The 23231-nt window shown below is 45.2% G+C and overlaps 2 protein-coding genes and 1 non-coding gene across 4 annotated transcripts in view; 1 reads left to right on the top strand and 2 right to left on the bottom strand.

Annotated features, from left to right (window-relative positions):
* Window positions 1–1199: 1199 nt before the first annotated feature.
* Window positions 1200–8414, bottom strand: LOC129331067 (uncharacterized). Its single transcript, XM_054981394.1, has 5 exons — window positions 8329–8414; window positions 6399–6559; window positions 4649–5367; window positions 3962–4116; window positions 1200–1917 (listed from the first exon to the last, which is right to left on the bottom strand). Exons 2-5 carry the CDS (start codon window positions 6490–6492, stop codon window positions 1719–1721), a joined length of 1167 nt encoding a protein of 388 aa, XP_054837369.1. The 5' UTR covers window positions 6493–6559; window positions 8329–8414; the 3' UTR covers window positions 1200–1718.
* Window positions 8415–12998: 4584 nt separating this feature from the next.
* On the bottom strand, window positions 12999–13105 carry LOC129331533 (U6 spliceosomal RNA). Its single transcript, XR_008597186.1, has one exon. It is a non-coding gene; the product is annotated as a U6 spliceosomal RNA (small nuclear RNA).
* A 932-nt stretch (window positions 13106–14037) lies between these two features.
* Window positions 14038–23231, top strand: part of TMEM259 (transmembrane protein 259) — a 35363-nt gene continuing 26169 nt past the window's right edge. For both annotated transcript variants that reach the window (XM_054980211.1, XM_054980210.1), the window contains exon 1: window positions 14038–15716. In XM_054980211.1, the coding sequence (XP_054836186.1) occupies window positions 15492–15716 (225 nt within the window). In that variant the 5' untranslated portion in view covers window positions 14038–15491. The remainder of the gene's footprint in view (window positions 15717–23231) is intronic.

Raw genomic sequence — 23231 nt, 5'->3', positions numbered from 1 at the left:
CACTGGTTCACAGCAACACTTCAGCTGAAAATAATGGCATGGATGGGTGACAGACATGACACCCTAGGGCGACTTAATGGTACATACATACATGTGTACATAAGGAAATGCTCCAAGGCAGAATTGAAGTGGGAGTCAGGAACCACAGTGCATCTGAAAAGCTACACCTAGATGATGAGCTTACCCTGGAAAAGGCAGTTACCACACTGAGGCAGGAGGAGAGTGTTAAGAAACCCCAGTTGCACCTTCATTGGAGCACCATCACCCTCGGTTAGACACACAGGGTTATACCGTGCCACCTTCCCTCCTCTCTCCTCATGTAGGGCCCCTTATTCACAATACTGCACAAGTGAGCACAATGGGGTGATGAAATCATCCATGGGGTGTAGTGGTTAAGAGCACGGGACTCTAATCTGGAGAGCCGGGTTTGATTCCCCACTCCTCCGCTTGAAGCCAGCTGGGCGACCTTGGGCTAGTCACAGCTCTCTCAGAGCTCTCTCAGCTCCACCTACCTCACAGGTTGTTTTGTTGAGGGGATAATAATGACATACTTTGTAAACTGCTCCGAGTGGGCATTAAGTTGTCCTGAAGGGCGGTATATAAATTGAATATTATTATTACTATTTTGCACACATGAATTAGTCTGCTGTGTCATAAACCACATTGCGCCTCAGCAATAAAATGTTTTCCAAAACATTCCACCTTCCTCTCATATTTCTTTAAATCCTTCTCACTTGGCCTGAATGATAGTAAAATATCATCTGCCTGATCCCCCATTAAATAGATCGGTGTGTTGATCTGGTCTTGTCCCAAGTGTGCCCAGCACTGTCAAGCGTCCTCTTGAGAGGCTCCCTGCCTGAAATCTGGTGAAACAGCAAAGGGGGGGGGGATAAAGTGGGGCAGGGATCTGCTTTCTTCTCAGAGCCAAGCTACAAGTGATGCCTGACACAGGTTGGACACTAGTCAGCTTCCCTCAAGTTTTGGCGGGAAATGTAGGCATCCTGGTCTTGCAGTTGTAATTGAGAGCCAAGCTGTAAAACCAGGATGCCTACATTTCCCATCAAAACTTGAGGGAAGCTGAGAAGTGTCCAACCTGTGTCAGGCGTCACTTGTAGCTTGGCTCTCAGTCAAATGAACTTTGTTTCCATCAGGCCAAGGGGACTTCCAGGAAAATGTGGCTTTTGAGGAGAGCTGTGCAGGCAATGTGAGTGGGGGGTCTTCTGGGCAGGGACTCCGGGCCCAAGGGAGAGCAAAAGAGAAGCAGCAGAGGTCTTTACGGGAGCAAGAGATCTCCGAGAATCTGGGAGGGGCGCCTTGGAAGAGAGCAGCAGTTCCAGAAGTGGTTGAGGGAGCCTGAAAGACCAGATATAACTTTGTCCTCAGATCTGAAGATCTAACGACAGTACTGTGTCCCTTTGCCAAGAAAGCGAGTCCTGGTTGTGTGTATCCAGACATGTTGCCACCTTCAGAACCCAATCAGTGAGATAATTTCCAAAAGAAAAGGCATTTGTTTGATGGAGGAGAGGCCTATGCATGCATACTAGCCGTGACAAGCCAAACGGAGCCTCCACAGTTAGAGGCAATGTACCTCTGCATATCAGAAGGCTGCTGCGTTGCCACCCTGCTTGTGAGTTTCCCAGAAGCACCTGGGGAGCCTGTTGTTGGGAACAGAATCCTGGATTAGGCGTATGTTCCGGTCCAATCTGGCATGCAAAGATCTACTTTCCCAGTTCTGCAGCACCTGGAACGTTCAGGGCCTTCTGTCCTGAGTCTGCAGCGTGGACTGAACTGCTGCTGCACCAGACCAGTTTGCCTAGCCTCCTCTTCGGGGCCGCAGGCTTCCTCGTTCTGGCTTGTGGCTTGTTGTGTTTCTGCAGGTTGCCCGTTGGAAGCTCTGTGAGGTGGTTCCCTTTGTCCCTGCATGGATAAAGAGAAATCTGAGGCATGTGTTCACAAGATGGCACTCTGCCCCATGGTTCATGAGCTGAATTAATGTTTTGGATAAGGATGCCACTATAGTGGGACGCCTTCTGGCATCCTGATTTGATGCTCATTCGGGACTCAGGCACTAGTGGGAGGAAACTGAGGGAGAAAAGGTGTGTACACCGGCATTGCACCAAAGTGTTTCTGTCGCTTCCAGTAAAAACTTTTGAGGTTTTCCTTGTTCAGTTTGTTGTTGTTGTTGTTGTTGTTGTTTTGGGGTAGGATCACTTTTGGTGCATTCCTGGGTGTTGGAGTTAGGGTTGCCAGTCTTCCAGCGTGGGCTGGGGATCCCCCGCTCCCATCCTTCACCCCTCTGCCACCACTCACCTGGCTGGCAGGTGAGAAAGGCGTGAGGAAAGGGCTGGGGAGGCAAAATACCTCCCGGGCAAGACTTCAGCAGACGCACTCCTGGCGGTGTGCAACGATGTCACTTCCAGGAATGGCATCATCATACTGGCCGCAGGAGTGCCCCCGCGCTTCGCTTGGGGCCAATTTGAGCCCCCCATGCAAAGCGCAGGAATATTCCTGTGGCCAGCGCCATGACATCACTTCCAGAAATACTTCAACAAAGTGAGTACCGGGTCCTCCTCTCCCAGTAGGAGGGTAAGGAGACCTGGCGACCCTAGTTGTGGTATAAGTTATTGTTTCTTTTAGTGTGTGTGTGTGTGTAGTTTTTTATTTCTTTGATAACTACATCATAGAGAGTAAGAGAACATATGGCATATAGATGGCAACTGAGGATGGACTTATTTTAGATATTTGGAAGCCATTTATTGATGCTTATATGTAGATTTCTCACTATAGGTCATATTTTTATTTGTACTGTGCATGACGCCTAATCTATTTTTTTCCTTTTCAAATATAAATACCTTTTTAAAATCCTTCTAGTAAAAACTTGTGACATGGAGGATGCTCTAGTAAAGCCATAGAGTTTTTTGTGAACGCTAGAGTGTCTAATGATACTGCATCCTGTTTTTATTGGAAGTGACATCTAGGCAATGTCCACATGCCAGGCCCTGCCCCCAATTCTTCCTTTGGGGACTGCCAGCTGCAGCCTGGCAACTCTAGTTTTGGAAACATCTCGATCTCTTTTCCCATATTCAGACTTGCCACTGAGACGCTGCGAGAGCTGGTTCCCGAAAGGCTTCCGAGAGCTCATCTACATATTGTACAGAAGGCGGTGGTAGAAGTCTGTTTCTTTTTTTAAAACATGGGCCAGGCTTTGAAAACATTAACCGCCACCACCAATTCCCATCTGGAATTACACCACTTTATTCTACATGCTGCTCACGTGAGTGTCATGGACCAAAGTATTGACTTTTCATCAGGTGAAGAGGCCAAAGACTCAGAGGGGGAGGCAGCAGGGCACCTGAGGCCACCACAGAAGGAGGCAACTGAGATACCTCCTGGAGCTTCCCGTGATGTGCAGGGGGGTCCCAATCCTCTGAGTCAGCTATCTCCCCCTGGGATACACCCCTGCCTTCTGCTTCAGATTCGGTCTCCACACCAGAGCCCACTCCTGAACCAGAGATCTCTCCTCAACCAGCTTCTCAAAGCCCTGAACTGCCTCAGCCACGTCACAGTACTCACTGCTAGAACCTGGCGTAGCACCTTTAAGTATTGGTAGCCTGCTCCTGGAAGAGATATCTGTCTGTATATCCACTTCTTTGCAAGAGCATATAAAGTCTCAGTTCATCTTCAGCCTTTCCTGGAACAGTATCCATGCTACAGGATTGCTGACTCCAAAGTCCTGCCTAGGCAATTAGACCTCGGCCTCAAGTGGGGCAGTCAGCTCGGATAGCTGCCTAGGGCAGGGACAAGCAACCAGTGGCTAGCAGGAGAGTAGAGAGGGGTGTGAGCAAATTTTGGTGAGGTCAAGCAAAAAGAATTCTCCCTCCCAAATTCGATTCAGGTCTACTAAAGCCTTTAGGCCAAACAATTAGGGATCCAAGAGAGACGGTTAATTAGGATTCCTTACCCATCATCCGAGTCCAAGTTTTCTGTCGGCAGCTCCTCACGTAATGAACGCAGCACTTGCATGATCAGCAAGTGATTCTTGCTGGTTGTGGTCTCCTGTAACCTCTGGAGGAGCAGCTGAGTTGGAAGCTGGAAATCTGGGGAGGGGGGTGAGGGCTGGAGGGGGAATGGAGAACAGGAGAGGCTAGGAGTTGCCTTCAGTTCATGTCAGCGGAAGGGCTTCTCACTTTGCTGGTAATCTATACAAGGCAGTTTCCATGTTTCTCAAAATGGCCAACTAGCCAAGAAGCAAGAAGACCACCAAGATTGGGGCACAAAGACCACCTCTTCCTGTTCTTGCCTTTCAATAACTAGCACGTAGAGATATACCACCTCATAACATGACAGTTCCATTTAATAACAGCCATTTATATGCCTCTTCCTCCATGCATTAGTCTTATTTCCTTTTAAAGCCATTTAAGCTAGTCACCCATCGCTACATCCTGTAGCAGTGAGTTCCACATGCGTGAAGACTCAACTAACCAGTGGAACTCTGTGGTAGGATGCTGTACAAGATCTGGAATGCTGTATTATTCACATACACACACTGGAGGGGAAACAAAAACATGACCTGCGGAATTTATAGAGAATGCTCATCCTGTAACCAACTGCAGAAAGCTTACTGCACACACAGGTAGTCAAAACATACCCTGACTAGGTCTGTTGTGCTGTCTGCCTCTGGAAGGCCTGGCCAGTGTGGGGTTATCTTGGGGAATGACTTGGGAATTTTCAGTTTGGGCTGCGTAGGCTGGACGGCTGGCCAGTCATTTCTCCCAAGGGCCGTTGTCTCGTCAGGCGACCAGCAGATGTCCTTTGGGGTCCTGCTGTTGTTGGCAGCAAGGCTGAAATCTCTGCATGGGTCCACTGAGGGAGGCAGCAAACTGTCCTGGTCAGATTCTCCATCTCCAGAATCCATGGTGGTTGTTTCTGTTTCATGGTCTTCACTGCTGGACTCTCTGGCATTTGAAGAAGAGCATCCATTATTGGTGGAGTCCTTCTCTTCTGCTTCACTGGAAGGATCCGTAACTTTCCTGCTGGAATCTCTAGGGTATGAAGAAGGAAGTGTATCATTTTCCAGATCCCTCTCCTCAGGTCCTTCTTCGAAGGGGTCCATTACATTCTCCAGGATGGGTCTGAGGTCAACAAGAACCCTCTTGACCTTTCCTTGAGAGGCTAGGTTTCCTGGCGAGGATGGTGCACTCACAGCATGGGATTGGGGTGGAGAAGACTCTTTTACTTCTTCTGTCTCCTCCTCTTGAACAGAATCCATGCGGAGATGCAGCGGTTTCATTTGCCGATTCTTCTTGCCCAATTGGAGGTTGGATATCGCCGCCACAGACGTGTTGCATCTTGCTTCCTTTTTTGGAACTAGAATAAAACAGCCTTGTTGAGTAAGCAATTATGTTGGACGGCTCATAACTTTTTATAGACTGCTGCTGTTTGGGAGGGCTCGTTTCATCTTACGGATCAAACTGGTCCACATTTTCTGTGAGAGCCGTGATATATGTTCATGCACAACCGCATTATGTGACGGGACTGTTCTCTGGCAGAGTCAATTGGAACAATAGCTGTCTTTCTAGGCAGTTGTATAACTTGCCAGCTAAAGGTCTTTGCTTGATGGACAGTTTGAGGTCCCTAAGAACTAGGAATGCAGGTCACATCTCCTGGCTAGAAGGGCCAATGTGGTGTAGGAGTCTATGTGTTGAACTAGGGCTAGAGAGATGTTGGTTCAAATCCCCACCCAACCAGCACACTCACTGGATAACAGTAATAATAATAACATTCAATTTATAACAACTTAACACCCACTCAGAGCAGTTTACAAAGTATGTTATTATTATCCCCACAACAAAACACCCTGTGAGGTGGGTGGGGCTGAGAGAGCTCTGAGAGAGCTGTGACTGGCCCAGGGTCACCCAGCTTGCTTCAAGTGGAGGAGTGGGAATCAAACCTGGCACTCCAGATTAGAGTCCTGCTGCTCTTAACCACTACACCAAACTGGCTCTCTGACTACTGGCAATCACTCTCTCAGCCTAGCCTACCTTACAGGGTTGGTGTGAGGATACCACAGAGGTGGGAGTTAGCTCTAATCTCCTTGGAGGAAGTGGGTGGTAAAAATGGGTCTGTTTGAATTTAGCAAAAGAGAGGTGATGATTAAGGGGTGAGGTTTATAAAATTGCACATGTGGAGAGAGTCCATTTCCTCCCTCTTTCAGAATTCATGAAGGGAGGGGGAAGGGCATGAAGCAGCCCAGGCACCTGGGAGCGGAACCTAAACAAGGCAGCCAGCTTCCAAGTGCAGAGGCTCACATCCGGCCTTGACGGCAAAGCAGTTCTCAGAACTGCATCAGGAATGCCACTCTGGGCAGAGTGAAAAGTGGAGCCCACCCAGCTCCCTACCTTCAGTTTTGGGCTTGTGCAGGGGGATGCGGAAGATGAGATCGGTCCAGACGATGTGGTCCCGCTTCTGGCGGTTCACATTCATGGGCACCATGACCGGCCGTTGCCTTTTCCGGAGGGTGGAATGCCCTCCAGATGGAAGAACAGCAGGAAAGAACAATCTAGAGGAAAGGAGAAAAGATCCAGAGGGTCACATAGCCAGGGGGGTCCAAGAATGGAGAGAATCAAAGGTCCACTTAAAGGCAAACAAAACACACCCGCCCTGCAGTTCCAAATTGTTCAGCTCAGTAATACAACCAGGGAAGGGTAAGAAAGGAAATCCCACAAGGATTACAGACTGGAGTGCTTCTGAAATGCTCGTCGGATTTTGAAGTTACTAATGACTTGTTCTCACTTCCAATGAGTGACCGATGTGCCCCACGCTCCAAATATCATACAGAATACCACGAGTGTGCAATTTGCCACATCTTTCTATTTTATTTATTTATTTATTTATTTATTTATTTATTTATTTATTTATTTATTTATTTATTTATTTATTTATTTATTTATTTATTTATTGTCTGTTTTTATTCCGCCCTCCTCACATTTCCAGCAGGCTCAGGGCAGATTACAAAATACATAAAGGTTAAAATATATAAAACAGTTGTTATAATTAACAATTCTAAAAACATCCAATTCATACAGTTAAAATACAATTATATATATATCAACATAGCAGCACAGAATCCCGCTGATCAAATTTAAAACAACTTCAGAGCATCTCTGCATTCAAGAGTTTTTTTAAAAAAATGGGGGTATTGGTGGTGGAGAGGGCCCAATCCCTCATCAACTGGCCAGTGAGGCTCCGCCTAGCACTGCCCATATGCCTGGCAGAACAGCTCTGTCTTGCACGCCCGGCAAAAGGATAACAAATCTTGCCGGGCCTTAGTCTCTTCAGACAGAACGTTCCACCAGGCTGGGGCCACTACTGAAAAGGCCCTGGCCCTGGTTGATGCCAGGCGGGCCTCCCTGGGGCCAGGGACCTTTAACAGATGTTTCTCACTAGAACGGAGAGTCCTCTGGGGTTCATATGGGGAGAGGCGGTCCCGCAAATAAACCAGTCCCAGTCGGCATAGGGCTTTATAAGTTAATACTAAAACCTTGAACCTAATTCGGTACTCCACTGGTAGCCAGCGCAGCTGACGCAGTGCCGGTGTTATTTTATGCATCCCCCCCCCCCAGCCCATGCTATACGGCTGCTAGGCATTTGAGCATTGATTAAACATCCCCCCCTCCAAGCAATTTAGAGTCTTCTTGTGTGGTGGGTAGGAACTCCAATACAAAGAATGGAATCTGCCTGTGCGCCTACCAAAAACATAAAAAGAATGCTTTTGCGCAGTGTTCCATCAGTGCTTAAACGTATGCATTCATAAGGGGTGAGGTGTGAGAGACAAAAAGAGAAACGAGGGAGAGACGCAGATAAAATTAAGACAATAAAAACTGCAAAGAATACAATCTGAAGCTGGAATTGTTTTTCAGAGCTTTTTTCCTACTTAAATTTGATCTACGGAGGTGTGAACTCAGCACGAGAGAAACTCTGATCCAATAACCGAATCTGTTCCCCCCTAGCTCATGCAGTATTTTTACAGTTCAATGCAATATTGTTTGTCTTTCCGGTGTGAAATCATTAGGGTTTCAAGAATGGATGAAAAGGGAAAGGCTAGCTACTTGGGATATTCCACTGCTCAAAGGAGTTCAAGCACTCTCAGCTGAACTCTTGCAAGGCTGAAGGAAATCGTTAGAGAGCAGTTGAGCTCTTGCAAAGCTTCTCTGCAGAGCCAATGACCACCATTTATGTCAACACAGAAATTAAAACATAACTGTTGGAAAGGCGTTACAGCAAAAGGAAGCCTCCAGGTTCAGATCTGTAAAGTGGGAATATACCTACCGGTGAGAAGGTTGACCGCTGTACTGCAAGGTCGCGCAACCTGTGTGATCTGCTAATTCTCTGGGTTTTCTGTTTCAAGCCCACTCAGTAAGTTACTCCAGTTTGCCTTCTGAGATATTGTCCCTCTCTTTGCTGTGTCCCTGCTGTGTTCATACACACCAGTAACTAAGCAATGGAGTCTACACAGAGTTCATAAACCACAAGAGGGATTTTTTTTTTAGATTTCCAATAATGGCCTGAGTAAGGTGGGTGGAGAGAGGGCCAGCTGTTCTTAAGGTGGACTAAATATTTGCCAAGAATTATAAGGCCGGTGTGGTGATTCCCCTGTGATGGAGTTAACAACAATCTTGAAAAGTTTGCTCGGCCTATCTGATTTTCACTTCTTTGACACAGGCAAGGAGAAATGCCAATCTAATCCCTCTCTTCTCAAGCAGAGAACAAGAATCGTAGAGCGGCACACGATAAGAGGCTTATAAAATTATGGATAAAGGGAAGCTATCCTCCATGGCTGCATTTTTGGGAGGGAGGAATGCATCTGGTGAATTTCTGCCTCTTTTACAGCTTGTCAGAAACATGATGGTAACTTAGCACCTTCCAGGGGCAAAACCTTTCCAAAACCCGCCTGACTGAATTCCTGTCACTGGTTTCCCACTGATTCCTCACATCTCTGCTACAAACTGGCCGGGGGCTTAAGGCTTCCCCTGCCCCGTCTTTCTCAGCCTCAGTCCTCCAATCTGCAGTATGGGGCAATCCTGCTGACCTACTGTACAGGGCTGTTGTAATTAAGCTTCCAGGTGTAGAGTTAAGTTTTAATATTCTTTTTCTTATAAGGGTTTCATAGAATGTCATACTTTCATACACATATTCTTGGAATGAATTAATAGTGCTTGCAAGCCCCCTCCCCTTCTCTCTTTCATTGTTCCATCTTTGCTGAAAGTTGCTTCAGGACAGCATAACTGGCCCAAAATGTTTCTCTTTTCTCAGTTGCCTAGGGAACTTAGATAAGAACACAGTATTTGAGCTACTGTCTCATGAGAAGAGAGGAAAAGATACAAGAAGAGCACATTCACTGTATCCATAACTCTTGATTCTAAAGTTTAAAAGTCAGCAAGAAGTGAGAAATTCAGTCAGCAGAGGATAGTGACCAAATAAGGGGAATGAAAAAGTTACATTGACAGATGCAAAATCGCGAGACTGGTTAGAGAACTGAGAAGTAGCCAATTGAAAGAACTGTAGAGATCATATGTATGTAATGACCAATTGCAAGTTAATCGGCAGGCCGTTCCTTTTGGACTGAAAAAAATGTCTTTCAAACTGCTTGTAAGCTTTATGTTCTTTGGTACTCAGGCTCCTTTGAAAGCTGGGTACCCATATTGCAATATTCAATACAATCACTGAAAAGAAGCACTTGTGTGTCTGGGAAAAGAGGTGGTGGAACTCAGTGAGTTGCCAGTACAGGGAGCAACTCTTGGTGGGAGGTAGCGTGCCTGGTACCACATGCGCAAGTGCAAAGTGCACGCACACTCGCACGACCACACAGCGACGTAACTTTGGGTCAGCTGGAACAAAGGGGGGGGGTTAAAGTTTAAATCTCCCTTGTCAAAAACGGCCACATGGCTGGTGGCCCCGCCCCCTGATCTTCAGACAGAGGGGAGTTTAGTTGCCCTCCATGCTGCAAGCGGCACGGAGGGCAATCTAAACTCCCCTCTGTCTGGATATCAGGGGGCGAGGCCACGAGCCATGTGACCATTTTCAAGAGGTTCCGGAACTCCGTTCCACCACGTTCCTGCTGGAAAAAAGCCCTGTATATGTATATACAATAAAGGGAATCCAGTGTTGGAAGAAAATTCTTATGCATGAAAGCTTCCTTCCCTCTGTTAGGCTTTTAATTCTAGTCAGACTGACAAAAACACCTGATTATAGTAATTGCACATGAAGAAGGTCAGAGAATTGGCAAAATATGGAATATTTAATGCAAATTATCTTGATATATAAAATATTCTGCAGTGTTTCTATCTTTCTCAAAATGTTTAACGTTTAAATGTTTGAACAAAATAAATTTTGCAAAATAAAATGTGATATGGACATATATATGCAATGTTTTGCAAAATAATTTTTGCAATTGTGTGTGTGTTTATGTGTATTTCAATTTATAGAGACAGGATAGAAGTCAGATTTGGATTATTTTAAATGGATTCTCCCAAATTCTTATGATTTTTATACTGAAGTCAGTCCATGTTAAAAGGTGTGAATAGTTATAAAAAAGAATAAGTCCCATTTTCTCAAACAATAGTTCCCAGTCCTAGAATTCCTTACAAATAATGATAAATTGAAATAAACAATTCCAAATATGGAATATTATAAGTTATTCGCATATTATTGATGATACTTAAGCGATAATCTTTCACTCCCTTATTATTCTTAATGTCTGAAAATACTGCTAAATGTGTGAGATGTATAGAAATCTCATTAAGAATGTCTTCTTTGTATTGTCGAAGGCTTTCACGGCCGGAGAACGATGGTTGTTGGGGGTTTTCCGGGCTGTATTGCCGTGGTCTTGGCATTGTAGTTCCTGTAGTTCCTGTAGTTCCACAGCTGCTGGCGAAACGTCAGGAACTACAATGCCAAGACCACGGCAATACAGCCCGGAAAACCCCCAACAACCAATGTCTTCTTTAATTGTTAATTGTCAAAGTTATAAGTTGGACTCTATCGATTGTATGTTTGTATTATAAAATTATTGAAACAATTTTAAAAACTGTAAATAAAAAAGGATAAAATGAAAGCAAAGATTCTGTAATAATATTTACTTGCCTATCGTACACACAGCTGAACCAGACAAGTTGGGTGTACCTCTTGCTAAGAGAATAATTATCTGATAGAGAGAAGCAGCGAGATGCCTAAGGAATCTCAGAGGACAGGCACGAATATATTTGAAGCAGGCCTACTTATCCAGAACTTAGTGGTGTTACCACAGCACAGAAACATGGATCCAAGGTAGAGATCTTCACAGACTCCACCAAACTCCACTGCATATTCACACATCTTGACAACATTGATAGGCTGTACAAAAAACACATCTCCAATGCTTTGTGGTATTGGCATGATGCAAACAAAAAACACATCCTTACAATTTTTACATGGATTCTACCAAAATCCATCGTGCATTTGCGTATTACATCAAGATCTATGAACTTCAAGGGGAGGAGCAAAAAGGCCAGTGTTGTATAGTGGTTAGAGTTATCTATGAGACCCAGGTTCAAATTTCCACTCTGCTATGAAGCTTGCTGGAGGACCTTGGGCCAGTCACACACATTCAGCCTAACCTACCTCGCAGAGTTTGTGGTGAGGATAAAACGGAGGAGAGAAGATTAATGTACATCACCCTGAACTCCTTGAAGGAAAAAGGGGTAAAAATGTACTCATCTTAGAGCAAAAAAAAAAGAGAGAATTAGAAATATGGATCCTCAAGGATTTGTACAGTTTGTATACAGATTCTAATGAAACCAATAAGAAATCACATATCTTGTGAATGTCCGTGAATGCATCATACACGCACACACAAATAGAACGAACATTTTGTGATGATGCTATGATGGAAAAAATAGGGCTGCCAACTCCAGGTTGGGAAATTCCTGGAGATTTGGGGGTGGAGCTGAGGACAGTGGGGTTTGGGGAGGGATGTCAGCAGGGAATAATGCCATACAGCACACCCTTCAAAGCACCCATTTCCTCCAGGGAACTGATCTCTGTAGTGTGGAGATGAATTGTTATTCTGGGAGATCTTCAGGTCCCATTGGAGTTTGCCATATGCAAACCCACTGATCCAAGAGGCAGATCTTCTATAAACCTCGAATTTGCTGGGTGACCCTGGGCCCGTCACCCACACTCAGCTTAACTTACCTCACAGGGTTGTTGTGAGGATAAAGTGGAGGAGAATGACGGGTTTCCTCCATTAGGGAGAAAGGTGAGGTCTAAATGAAGTAAATAAATAAAATAAACTATCACTTCGTGGTCCATGGACTGCACACGAAAAACATGGATCTATTGCTTTGTGACACTGCCAGAGCGCTAAAGCATGGATCCAAGACCAAGACACAGATTCTCCTAATTTTTAACAAGGGAACTGCCCCCTTCCCCCCCCACACACATTGATCAAAGATCACATCTGTGTCCACAAATTTCACAATAAACACATGGAGCAGGTGTTTCGGGGCACCACAAAAAAAAAGTAGATGGATAAAAGGAGCACACCCTAACAGATCCACCAGGGTAAACCAAGGAAAGGGGGGGTGGAAAGAGGTTCAGCACTCCCACTGCTTTCCCAATCAAAGGAGCAGCGCAGCATTTGAACTTAAACAGACAAAACAAAAAGCGGTCCATGGTTGCGCTTCCAAGAACATGTACCTGAGAGCAAACATTAAGGAATAAAATGGAACTTGCTTTTGTCTATTTTGCAAAATGCAAATATATTGCAAACGTTTTAAACATATATAGTGAAATATATATTTTAAGTGTGCTCAAAGCATTTGTCAAAATATTTTGGTATATATGTCTATTGCAATATGTTTTATAGAGAGAGGCAGATACACAGGTCAAAGTGTTTAAAGTCATTTGCAAAACAGAACAGCATACAGAGAACGCTGGAAAATATGTGGTTGGCAGAGAGGCAAAATATGGAACGCTTCACGAATTTGCGTGTCATCCTTGCGCAGGGGCCATGCTAATCTTCTCTGTATCGTTCCAATTTTAGTATATGTGCTGCCGAAGCGAGCACAAACTGCTATCTGCCACCACAGCTATATAAACCATGTAAGTACTAAGAAAAGAAGGTCATGGTGAATTTTTTTCTTTTAAAAATTCTTTCTTGTACAATTAAGGTTAAAACCAATCGTGATTCATTTTTCCCCTTTTCTTTTTTTTAATTTTGAAGGAAGATTTTGGAATTTTTGAACGTGCACAGAGAAATGTTTTCCGATGCATGATGGGAAGGGTGGCAGCTTTGCATATGGGGTGGAGCCGAGCTGTTAAGACCGAGTGCGCCCTTGCCTTCACGCCTTCTTTCTTCAAACGGCTTTTCAGTGCATTGTTGGTATTGATTTTTCGTTATTTGGCAAGAGATGCAGAAAGATCTCAGGAGAACCAAACCACGGATTAATCCAACCTTTTACACAAACAGATTGTTCAAAATAGAACATAAATCCAGCAGCACCTTAAAGACTCACCATTTTTTTTAAAAAAAAAATCCAGCATGAGTTTGCACGACTCAGGAAAGCTCATGGCTGGAATAAAAAAACCTGTGAGTCTTTAAGGCAGAAAATCAACAGGTGTAGGGAGAAACAGAAGTGGAGGAGACTGAAAAGGAAAGCATGTTTGCATTTTTCCTACTGATGCATTTTCTCCCTGTTGTTTTCCCTTTAACAAGCTTCCCTCGGAGAATTCTCGCCCTCTAAAAACTGCGTGATTTTGGAGGTACTTTGGAAAGTATCCAAAAAAACCCGCACCTTCAAATGGGAACCGGAAGTGTCTGGTTTCCCCAAGCACTCGACCGCATCCTCAGAGGAGAAGAAAATTTTCCCCTCACCCAGAATCCTTTTCGCTCGCGACTCGCCTTCCCTTCCCTCCTCCCCACTCCCGTCCCCTTGCTGACGTCATCAAGCGGCCGCGCGAAGGGAAGAGGGAGGGCGGAGGAGGAGCGAGAAGAAAATGGCGGCGGGCCGGGCGGACGCGAAGGGGGACTGAGAGGAGGCAGGAAGCAGGACGAGGCGCTCCCGGACCGCCCTCCCCTTTGGCCCTTGGGGGGGAACCGTGGGTGGAGGGGTGGCCGTTTGGGGCGGAGGAGAGCTGGCCGAGCCCTTTCCACGCCTTAGTTTCGAGGTTGCCCCAGCCCTCACTCCCTTAGCCGGGGCCTTTAAGCCCCCCTGAAACGGGGGAGGGGCGCTACCCCTTTCCCCTCACCAAAGTCCGTTTCTCGGCTTTCTAAGAGGAGAGAGAGGTAGGGCCGCTCCTTCTTTAAGGCCTTCCTCCACACAGCCCTGGCTAGGCAATTAGGTTTAACCCCCACCTCGACCTCACCCACTGGGGCCTTTGGAGGTAGGCGTTTTTGTGCTTCAGATCTTCGGCGAAGCGTCTTTGCTCTCCTCAAATTGGGCCTTCCTGAAGTCGGCTTTTTCAAACGCCCTCCGGTGTCTTTGGAAAAGCTTCTGCTCCTTCCCCCACCCTGCAACCCGCACCTGCCTGCCCTTCCATACCTCTGTGGCTCAACCTTTAGTCTCTCCCTCCCGCACCTAAAACTTTTTCCAATAGGCAATTTGTCTTTCTTCCTCTTTCTTACTCTGCTCCGGTACTCCTGACAAAGCCTGTCTCTCCTTTTCTGTCCTAGATTTATCTCCCCTCACATCTTTGACATTGAACCCCCCTCCAACCTTTTAAGGTGCCCACTCCACAGAGCAGGCCCTTCCAAAAATTGTTTAATTTCTCTCTACGTCCAGCACAAAATAACATTCTGGTCCCTTGGAGATTGTCTCCCATTCCTGCTAAAGCTATTCAAATTACCCTCCAAGGCATCTACTGACCACCACCCATTTTGTTCTTTTTGGGGTAGCCCCTCTCCCAGAACTTGCCCTGCTTTGTCTTGAATAAGCCCTTTGATAGTAGCTCCCCATGAAAGAAGGTTTGATTTCTCTTCATCCCCTTTCCAAGTAGAGTAGCCCCTCTCAGGCTGATTACTCTTTTACTTTGCAACAAGCCCCCCTTTTATCCCCCCCTCATAAACCCTTGTGTCCACTTCTTCCCCTCTAGTTCTGCCCAAGCAAACTGTCCAAGCTTTAGTTAGACTAGGAAGTTTAGTATCTGTCTATTTCTCTATCTTACCCTATGGTACCTGGTTTTGGGGTCCTGCCCCTCCCCCAGCTGCTTCCATAGTTAGTGAAACATTCAGAGCAAAACTATTTTTGTGAATGTAGAATACTCTGTTGTAGAGTTAGTTTATTTTCCCCACTGGAGTAGAAGTGGTCCTCTGTGGGATTTTTTTTAAACCTACCTCCCATCTTGAGTGCCTTCTGCTTCTAGAGTCCCTGCCCCCATCACCCTCTCTACACGCATGCGAAACTGAGAACTTTGTTCCAGAAGAGTTTGCAGTGAATATCGCCAGGAGTTTCAACATGTCGGAGAATCAACCCAATAACCATCATCACCCAATGAATAACAATGGGGGGGCTGGAGCCCCTGCAGGGAATAACCGGGGGGTCCGCAACCTCAACCAGAACCCCCTGATCAACGTCCGTGATCGCCTCTTCCACGCTTTGTTCTTCAAAATGGCTGTGACCTATGCCCGTCTCTTCCCACCCTCCTTCCGTCGCATCTTTGAATTCTTTGTACTCCTCAAGGTAATAGTGGGACTGGGTTGGGAAGGCAGATGGGCCCTGGTACTTGTGTTTTAAATATATTTGGCACCTGGTTTACCAAACAAAAGGAATATGATTCTGAAGATAAAATAAAGGAGGGGAGAACCATATATGTCATCCAGAGCTCAGTAGAGGAAGGGGAGAAGAAAAATGCATTCAATAATTGAAAGCACTGCGTTAGCTCCCAGGGGACTGGCTTGTTGTCTTGTTTGCAGTGGTTCTCAAACCTTCTGAACTTGTAAAATTACCCTGCTTTTTGAAACCCTCTTACAGAGTAGCCCCATGCTACTTCCCCCCTTCAACATAAAACACAAGAATCTTGCCTTGACCAAGTTTAGACTTTATTTCTCATTTTTAGTGTTTATAAATATATAGTATCATTGAGCAACAGGCTGTATTTTGTGGCTATTTTCTGCCTTATGCAGAGGGAAGTCCAAATTTGCCAGTTGGCCTCCCATAGACCCTGTCCTCCATTTCTCATGCCTCCTGGCTTTGAAAATTTTGAGAGCTGCTGCTTGAGAAACAAGCAGGGTCGAGGTCAGCAAGATGAGATAAGGAAGCAAGGGTAGCGTAACAGTCTTACAGAATTCGCTGCCACAGGATGTGGTGAGGGCCACTAGCAGACTGCTTTAAAGGAGGGCTAAAAATGTTGATTGAAAAGGAGAAATCCATTGTCAGCAATAATTAGATGTATCTGAGCTTGAAGGTTTGGAGTCAGTCTGGTTACCCGTTCTTTTGAAGGAGGAAAGGAGAGCTGATGACATATTTTGCTTGTGGGGCTTCCTACTGGCTGCTTTTTTGGAAATAGGTTCCTTTATGGAAATGGGATGCTGGACTTGATGGAATATTCTGGAACCTGCATGTAGAGGGGTGGTCTGCTTCTAAATGCAGACCAACCGCTTGGAAACTTGATGCTGGACTAGATGGACCTTTTAATGTGATCTGACAGGGCTTCTTTTTACAGATGGCAGTGGAGAAACAAGAATAATGAAGGAAAAGTGACTCTGGGGTGGCTTGGAAGGATTCGATTTTTTAGAAGAAACTGCAGGGGGCAGAGGGAGGAAGTGGCTTGATCAGCAGAAAACTAGCAGGGTGAGAGGAGTCACCAGTGGGCTGCAGATCAGGAATGGAGAACGTGAAGAGGAGTGTTGTTGGAAAGTCTGGGAGGACATATAGTCAGAAACGTGATCTTTAAACACGGTGGACAAGAAATTTTGTCAGCACTGTGGTTACCAAACGTGCTCAGAGCAGCACATGAAAACTTCCTCATCTATGTGCGCAGGATTCGGGTCCCAAGTTCATATGGAAGTGAATGAATAATGTACACCTAGAGGTTTGAGATGGAAATGAAAAGTGATGGAGCGGGGAGGGAGGGCTATAAATTGAATGAATAATAATAATAACATGATAAGTTTATTGAAAAGCATCAGACAAGCAGGCAGAGCAGTATTTTAGTACATTTCAGCTTATCGATACCAGTATCATGTTCTGGCACCCACCCAGTAGTTACACCCCCACCCCAAAAAGTGTGTAAAGGGAGGGCAAGAAGTAGACAAAGAAGACGGGCTGGAGGGTATCACCTGTCTTTTTCTGCATTAGGGAATCGTGAGAAGGTCTTGATCTTTAGACTGGCATACCAGTTATGACTTGGAGGTTGTTCAAGGAAAGGTGCTTGGCAAGGGGATCATTATCTGTTAGAAATCCAAGACAATAAAGAGGGAGTGATGCAACGTGTGATCAGCATGTCAGAACCCAGGGCATAGGAGATAGGAGGCAAGCAGGTAAGTTGGCACATGAACAGGTGCAGGATGGCACATGCTGGCCATGTGCAATTTGGGGAGGAAGCTCTTTTATAGGCAATAAGCACAGTAGAACACTAAAGCAATCTTGCCAGGAGACAAGGGAAAGTCTGGGAAAGCTGGAATAGCTTCTGGTTGGTCCAGGAGGGTTTGGAGATGTAAATGGTCCTTGTTTGGAAACTAGTCTTGATTTTACTGATGTTTTATCTGCTTTTAAATTAATATGTTGTGTTATATTACATATGTTGTATTCTCTGAGCCCGCATGCAGGGAGAGCAGATTAGAAACACAATGAGGATGAGGATGAGGAGGATGATGATAAATTGCACAGACGGACTACAAAGCTTGACATGACAGGGTCGCAAAGCTGATTCATTGGTCATTGTGTAAAAAGTATAACTTGCCAGTATCAAAAAATCCATGGGAAGATCAGGTGGAAAAGGTGCTAGAAAATGAACAAGTCAAGATCTTGTGGGATTTCAGAATTCAAACTGATCGGCGTCTTGAACATAATGCACCAGACATAACAGTCATGGAAAATCGAAAAGTCTGGATAATCGACATTGCAATTCCTGGGGATGCCAGAGTCGAAGAAAAAGAACAACAACAACAAAAGATTAAATATAGAGATCTGGCAATAGAAACCATCAGACTATGGAAGAAGAATGCAACAGTAGCCCCCGTGGTCATCGGGGCACTTGGAACCATCTCGAAAAACTTCGCAATTCAGATGGAAAAAGTGCAGCTTTCTGACATAACACCTACTGAACTGCAAAAGACGGCGCTACTTGGAACAGCGTACATATTGCGCCGATATCTGGTTGATACTTAGGGATCCGGTGGAAACTTGTATCAGCTTAGCAAGGCCGATCAATAATAACGTGACCTCTGCTTGTTGTTGATTGTGTTTCGGATAATTCGAACAATAACAACAACAACAATAATAATTTGTATGGGAGTGGTGTGAAGAAACCTTTGAAGGGGGGGGCTCAAATTCAATCAAGCTGAGCACTGGCCCCGCCTCACATTCTTTTGACCAGCCCACCTCCATTTTTGCTGAGACATTTTGCGAAATCTGGCTGACCATTCCCGATCCAGCGAAGGCTGTGTCTAGCTGAGTGCTTAGCAAAGTGGTAGGTGCTCATAATGTCCTTGGAAACCAGGAAGTGGATGAATAGTGAAGATGCAGCAGAGTGGTGGGTGTGAGTGAGAGCAAACGTGAAACCCCAAGTCCTGCTAAATCAGGAAGGACTCTTTGTCGCTGGAAAGGTAACTCTTCTGCACTTGTCAGCCAGAGGTTGGGAACAGGAACGTACCTGCTTCATCCTGAGGGTTGCACCTGGATATATGCTTTTGAGGGCTCCACCTCTGCTGGGCATAGGAAGGACCAGCACTCAAGGCAGAGCCGTCGAAAGCAGACAGGCGCTCACATGTGGCCCTTCCGCTTCCCTGGTCTTATTGGCCCTTGGCTGTTGAGCAGGTTTCGGTAGCGTTGACTCTACCACCTGGATGCTCCTGGCAAGCTGTGAAGCTGCTTAAGGGGTGGAGGAAGAGCTTCAGTGGGCTGAGTATGGCCTAGGAATCACGGCTCACCGCGTCTCTTCCAACAGTGGCTTTTGGCGAGCATTCTCTCTTTCAGCCTCTCCTCCCCATTCATCATATTTATTAATACATTACGTATTTAAAATACTAAATACTAACACTTTGCCTTTCCCTTGTGGCTTGAGGCAGCTTACTTTTTCAAAATTAAAAGCGTACAAAACACAGTCAACACCATTTAACTCATCTCCCTCCTCCCCCCGTGCCTGGGGTTTAAACATGACTGGGGAAAGAGTGTCTTTCAGACCTGTGGGTCCCAGACGGCGATGGGTTCTGAAGCCTTGAATTGGACCACGAAGTCACCTGTTCTCTACTGTAGCTGTTTAAAAAGTGAAGCTGCTGCTTTCCAAACCAGTTGTAGTTCCCTGGGATAGTTACCGAGATTTGCCTCGTGGAGCGGTTACAAAGATCATTAAAATACCGTGTGAACTGTTTTCTAAACTGAATATAGTGCCATAGAAATGCTTTGTATTGCTGCTATTTATTTTATTTTTATTTATTTACATCATCTATAGCCCACATTTCTCACTTGAGACACAGGACAATTTAAATCAATAGGAACGGGACGTCCAATAAACAATACAATCAAGGTTTGGATTGCAGAATTCTGATGACAGAACTGAAACCAATCTAAAACAAAGCATAAGCATTAGGAATCACGCCGTAGGATCACGCTTACAGCAACAGACAGCATGTACTATATGGATTAGTATAGTCTGTAGTTTACCAAAGAATCTTTCTGAACAATTTCATTTCAGTACAGCTTTATCCTCTGTGTTTAAAAGTCCTCTTAAATAATTCAGTTTTTCACAGTTTGCAGAATGCCAGGAGAGGGGGGAACTTCCTGACCTCATTGGGCAGGCCGTTCCATAAGGCAGGGGTCACAAAGGAGAAAGTGCATCTATAGGAAGCTGTTCCTTTTTCCCTTTTGAAGGGTGCCACCTGCAGAAGGCCCTGTTGATGCGAAGGCCCAGATGAGCGAAACTGTCGTGGTTGATTTCAGGGGGAGAGACATTCCCACAGATATGCTAGAAATGTTTTTTGGTTTCATTTTGTTTTCATTTTGGTTTCATTTTGTTCATGCAGTTTTTTAAAAAAACAATGGTCAATAGATCCAGAGGAGCTGGCCGTGTTAGTCTGTAGTTGCAAAATAGTAAAGAGTCCAGTAGCACCTTTAAGACTAACCAACTTTATTGTAGCATAAGCTTTCAAGAGCCACAGCTCTCTTCGTCAGATGCAACTTTATTGTAGCATAAACTTTTGAGAACCACAGCTCTAGAGCTGTGGTTCTCGAAAGCTTATGCTACAATAAAGTTGGTTAGTCTTAAAGGTGCTACTGGACTCTACTGTTTTAAAAACAATGATAGCCTGTGGTGAGGGCAAATCCAGGTAAGGCCATCAGGCTCAAAATCTTTTTCTTTCACAAATGACCTTAGCATGTGGGTGAGGGAATTAGTAAAATCAGTTATTATTTATTTATTGGAAACTGTTTATTCAGTGGTAGACAGTCAGAGGGCAGCACAGGAGAAGGGGCGGGGAGTTACCACTGAGAAAGCCCTAACCTACTTCTGAAAGGTGTTTGGGGAGGGGTGTCACAAAGCAGACCCTGAAGAGCTGAACACAATATCTGGGTTGGCTTCTCTTCCAGGCCATTTGAGGCTTTAACAGTTGAGACCAGCCCCTTGAATTGGGCCAGTGAATGAACATACCGTTCTTGTCCCCCACACTGAGTCTCAGTGAGAAAGGCAGGCTGTAAGTGAAGGTAATAAAATACACCAGTGACGATCTGTGAGTCCTGGGGTAGTGTGTTGTCTGTAATCTACAGCTGAGAATGATCTTCCTGCTGCATTCAGGGCTGACAGTTTTGGGCTATCTTACTTATTTGGCACAGTAGATCGTTCCCTGGGCTTATTCCTGATTAGCCTCTCATCTGCGTGGCTAGTAAGAATCTGCCGTAGGCAACCAGGTGGGGATGTGTTGGGAATTGGAAGGGGGGACTTCTTTTTCCGCCCTCCCATTATTTTAAAGCTACAAACCAACAAGACGTTCTGTGGGGTAGTTAACTGTTGTTGATTTCTTTGCAAGGCACACCACAGCAGCGCTTCAAATGTTTTTCGTCGCAGCTACAACTCCCAGCTTGCAGATCGGCAGTTCCTGCCATTCCCTGGATCTGCCTAGCCCAGCTTCCGTATGTATCATGCCACAAAGAACCATGTTCTTTTATCCCATGGTTGACTCTACTTCTTTGCCCGTGTACAAGAACAAAGGGAAGAGGTTATTTTGTGCCACTGACTAAGAAGGCCAATAATCCAAGTGTTTGAAAAGATCAAAGAGCTTCCCGGGGATTAAACTCTACCTGTACTCGTCCTTTCATTGTGGGTTGCTTTTGGCAGAGCCAAAGTTTCAACATCAGCCACTAGGTGGCTGTCTAGGCCAGCACAGCAGCCTTGACAGCTGCATCGTATGGGTGTGCTTCCCACCGTTGTGACACACAGGATAGGTAGGAGGGGCAGTTCTTTGGGGGTGAGGGAGCAAGGGGCATGTTTGAAAGCGGTCCATCATAATGTTGTCCATCTGACTGGTCCAAAAGATGATTTGGTCAACAGGCTGGTTAGATATTGGCTGAGTATATTTGTAAACCATAGATTTTACTAAAAGAGAAAAAAATATGCTAATTTCAAAAACAAATAGATTGATTTCACTGTTTCACAATAACATCTACCTTTAAAAAATAGTAATTACACTGAAGTTTTATAACTTCTGGGTGACCTAAAGAGGGCTAGAAGATGTCTTGAAAGACGCTGGTGGAAAACTTGCGCTGAAACTGATAGAGCGTTCTACAGAGCCTATTGGAAGATCTATGAAGCGGCAGTGAGGGCAGCAAAGAAAAGCTATTTCTCTGCAACCATTGCATCAGTCAGCTTGCGACCATCTCAGTTATTCAAGGTATCATATCCTACCGCCTAAATCTGAATCTTTCCAGTCTGAAGAACAAACCATTAGCTGTGATGCCTTTGCAAAGTTCTTTGCTGAGAAAATAGTGTGAATACGCTGGAATCCAGCTTTAATATAGGTGAGGTTGAAGAAAAACCCATTAAACCATCTGGACCTCTTTAAACCATTTACAACAGTGGATATTGGCAGGATCCTGGCATCTGTGAAAGTCGCAACCTGTACAATGGACCCTTGTCCATCTTGGCTGCTAAAATCATGTAAAGACCACATAAATGAGCCCTTGAGGTCTGTTGTAAATCAGTCACTAACTCAGGGCACCTTCCCCTGACTTCTTAAACAGGTGGTTATCCACCCAATACTTTAAAAAATCATCCATAGACAAAAAAGATGTGGCCAATTATTGTCCTGTCTCCAATTTGCCCCTTTCTGGGCAAAATGATTGAGAGACCATCTCCAGGTCTTGGATAAATTTGGTGCTTTGGACCCATTTCAGTTGGGATTCAGGCTGGGCTATGGGACAGAGACTACTCTGGTGGCACTAGATGATGATCTCCGCCTGAACATAGACGAAGGCCGTGCTTCTTTGTTGCTCCTCCTGGACCTATCTGCTGCCTTTGATACAGTAGACCATGCCACCTTGTTGAGGCACCTGGAGGCAGAAGTTAGTCTCAAAGGATGTGCCTTAGACTGGTTTAAATTGTTCCTCAAGGAACATACTCAAAAGGGTAGCTGTTGGGGACTAATGCATAATGGGAATTATCATGCTGAGTTCCACAGGGTGCAATCTTATCCCCCATGTTGTTCAACCTCTGTGTAAAGTCTCCAGGAGAACTCATTCATAGCTATGGAATTGGATGCCATCAGTATGCGGATTACACCCAGCTCTGTATCTCACTGTCAAAATTACCACGGGATGCAGTAGAGATCTTAGATCGCTCTTTGACAGCTGTGGTCAAACAGCTGAAAGCAAACACATTGAAACCAATTCCAGACAAGACAGAAGGGATGCTGGTTGGGAAGGTAGAGATCTTGAAGGACATGGTGCTTCCCACTTTTGATGGAGTTCATCTGACCCTTGCAGACTAAGTAAAGAGCCTAGAGGTTATACTGGATACAGCGCTACTTCTAGGAAAGCAAATTAAGG

This window comes from Eublepharis macularius, chromosome 5 (genome assembly GCF_028583425.1).
Source record: "Eublepharis macularius isolate TG4126 chromosome 5, MPM_Emac_v1.0, whole genome shotgun sequence".
Classification (NCBI taxonomy): Eukaryota; Metazoa; Chordata; class Lepidosauria; order Squamata; family Eublepharidae; genus Eublepharis; species Eublepharis macularius.
This window is presented reverse-complemented; position numbering and strand designations above follow the sequence as displayed.

Bases quoted from the DNA above. Each gene is read 5' to 3' on its own strand.
- LOC129331067 (XM_054981394.1), bottom strand. From the start codon at position 6,492: ATGGTGCCCATGAATGTGAACCGCCAGAAGCGGGACCACATCGTCTGG. The intron at 5,368-6,398 runs GTAGGGAGCTGG...GTTTTATTCTAG, and splicing joins GCACAAGCCCAAAACTGAAG to TTCCAAAAAAGGAAGCAAGA. The intron at 1,918-3,961 runs GTAAGGAATCCT...TTATCCATGCAG, and splicing joins AACTTGGACTCGGATGATGG to GGACAAAGGGAACCACCTCA.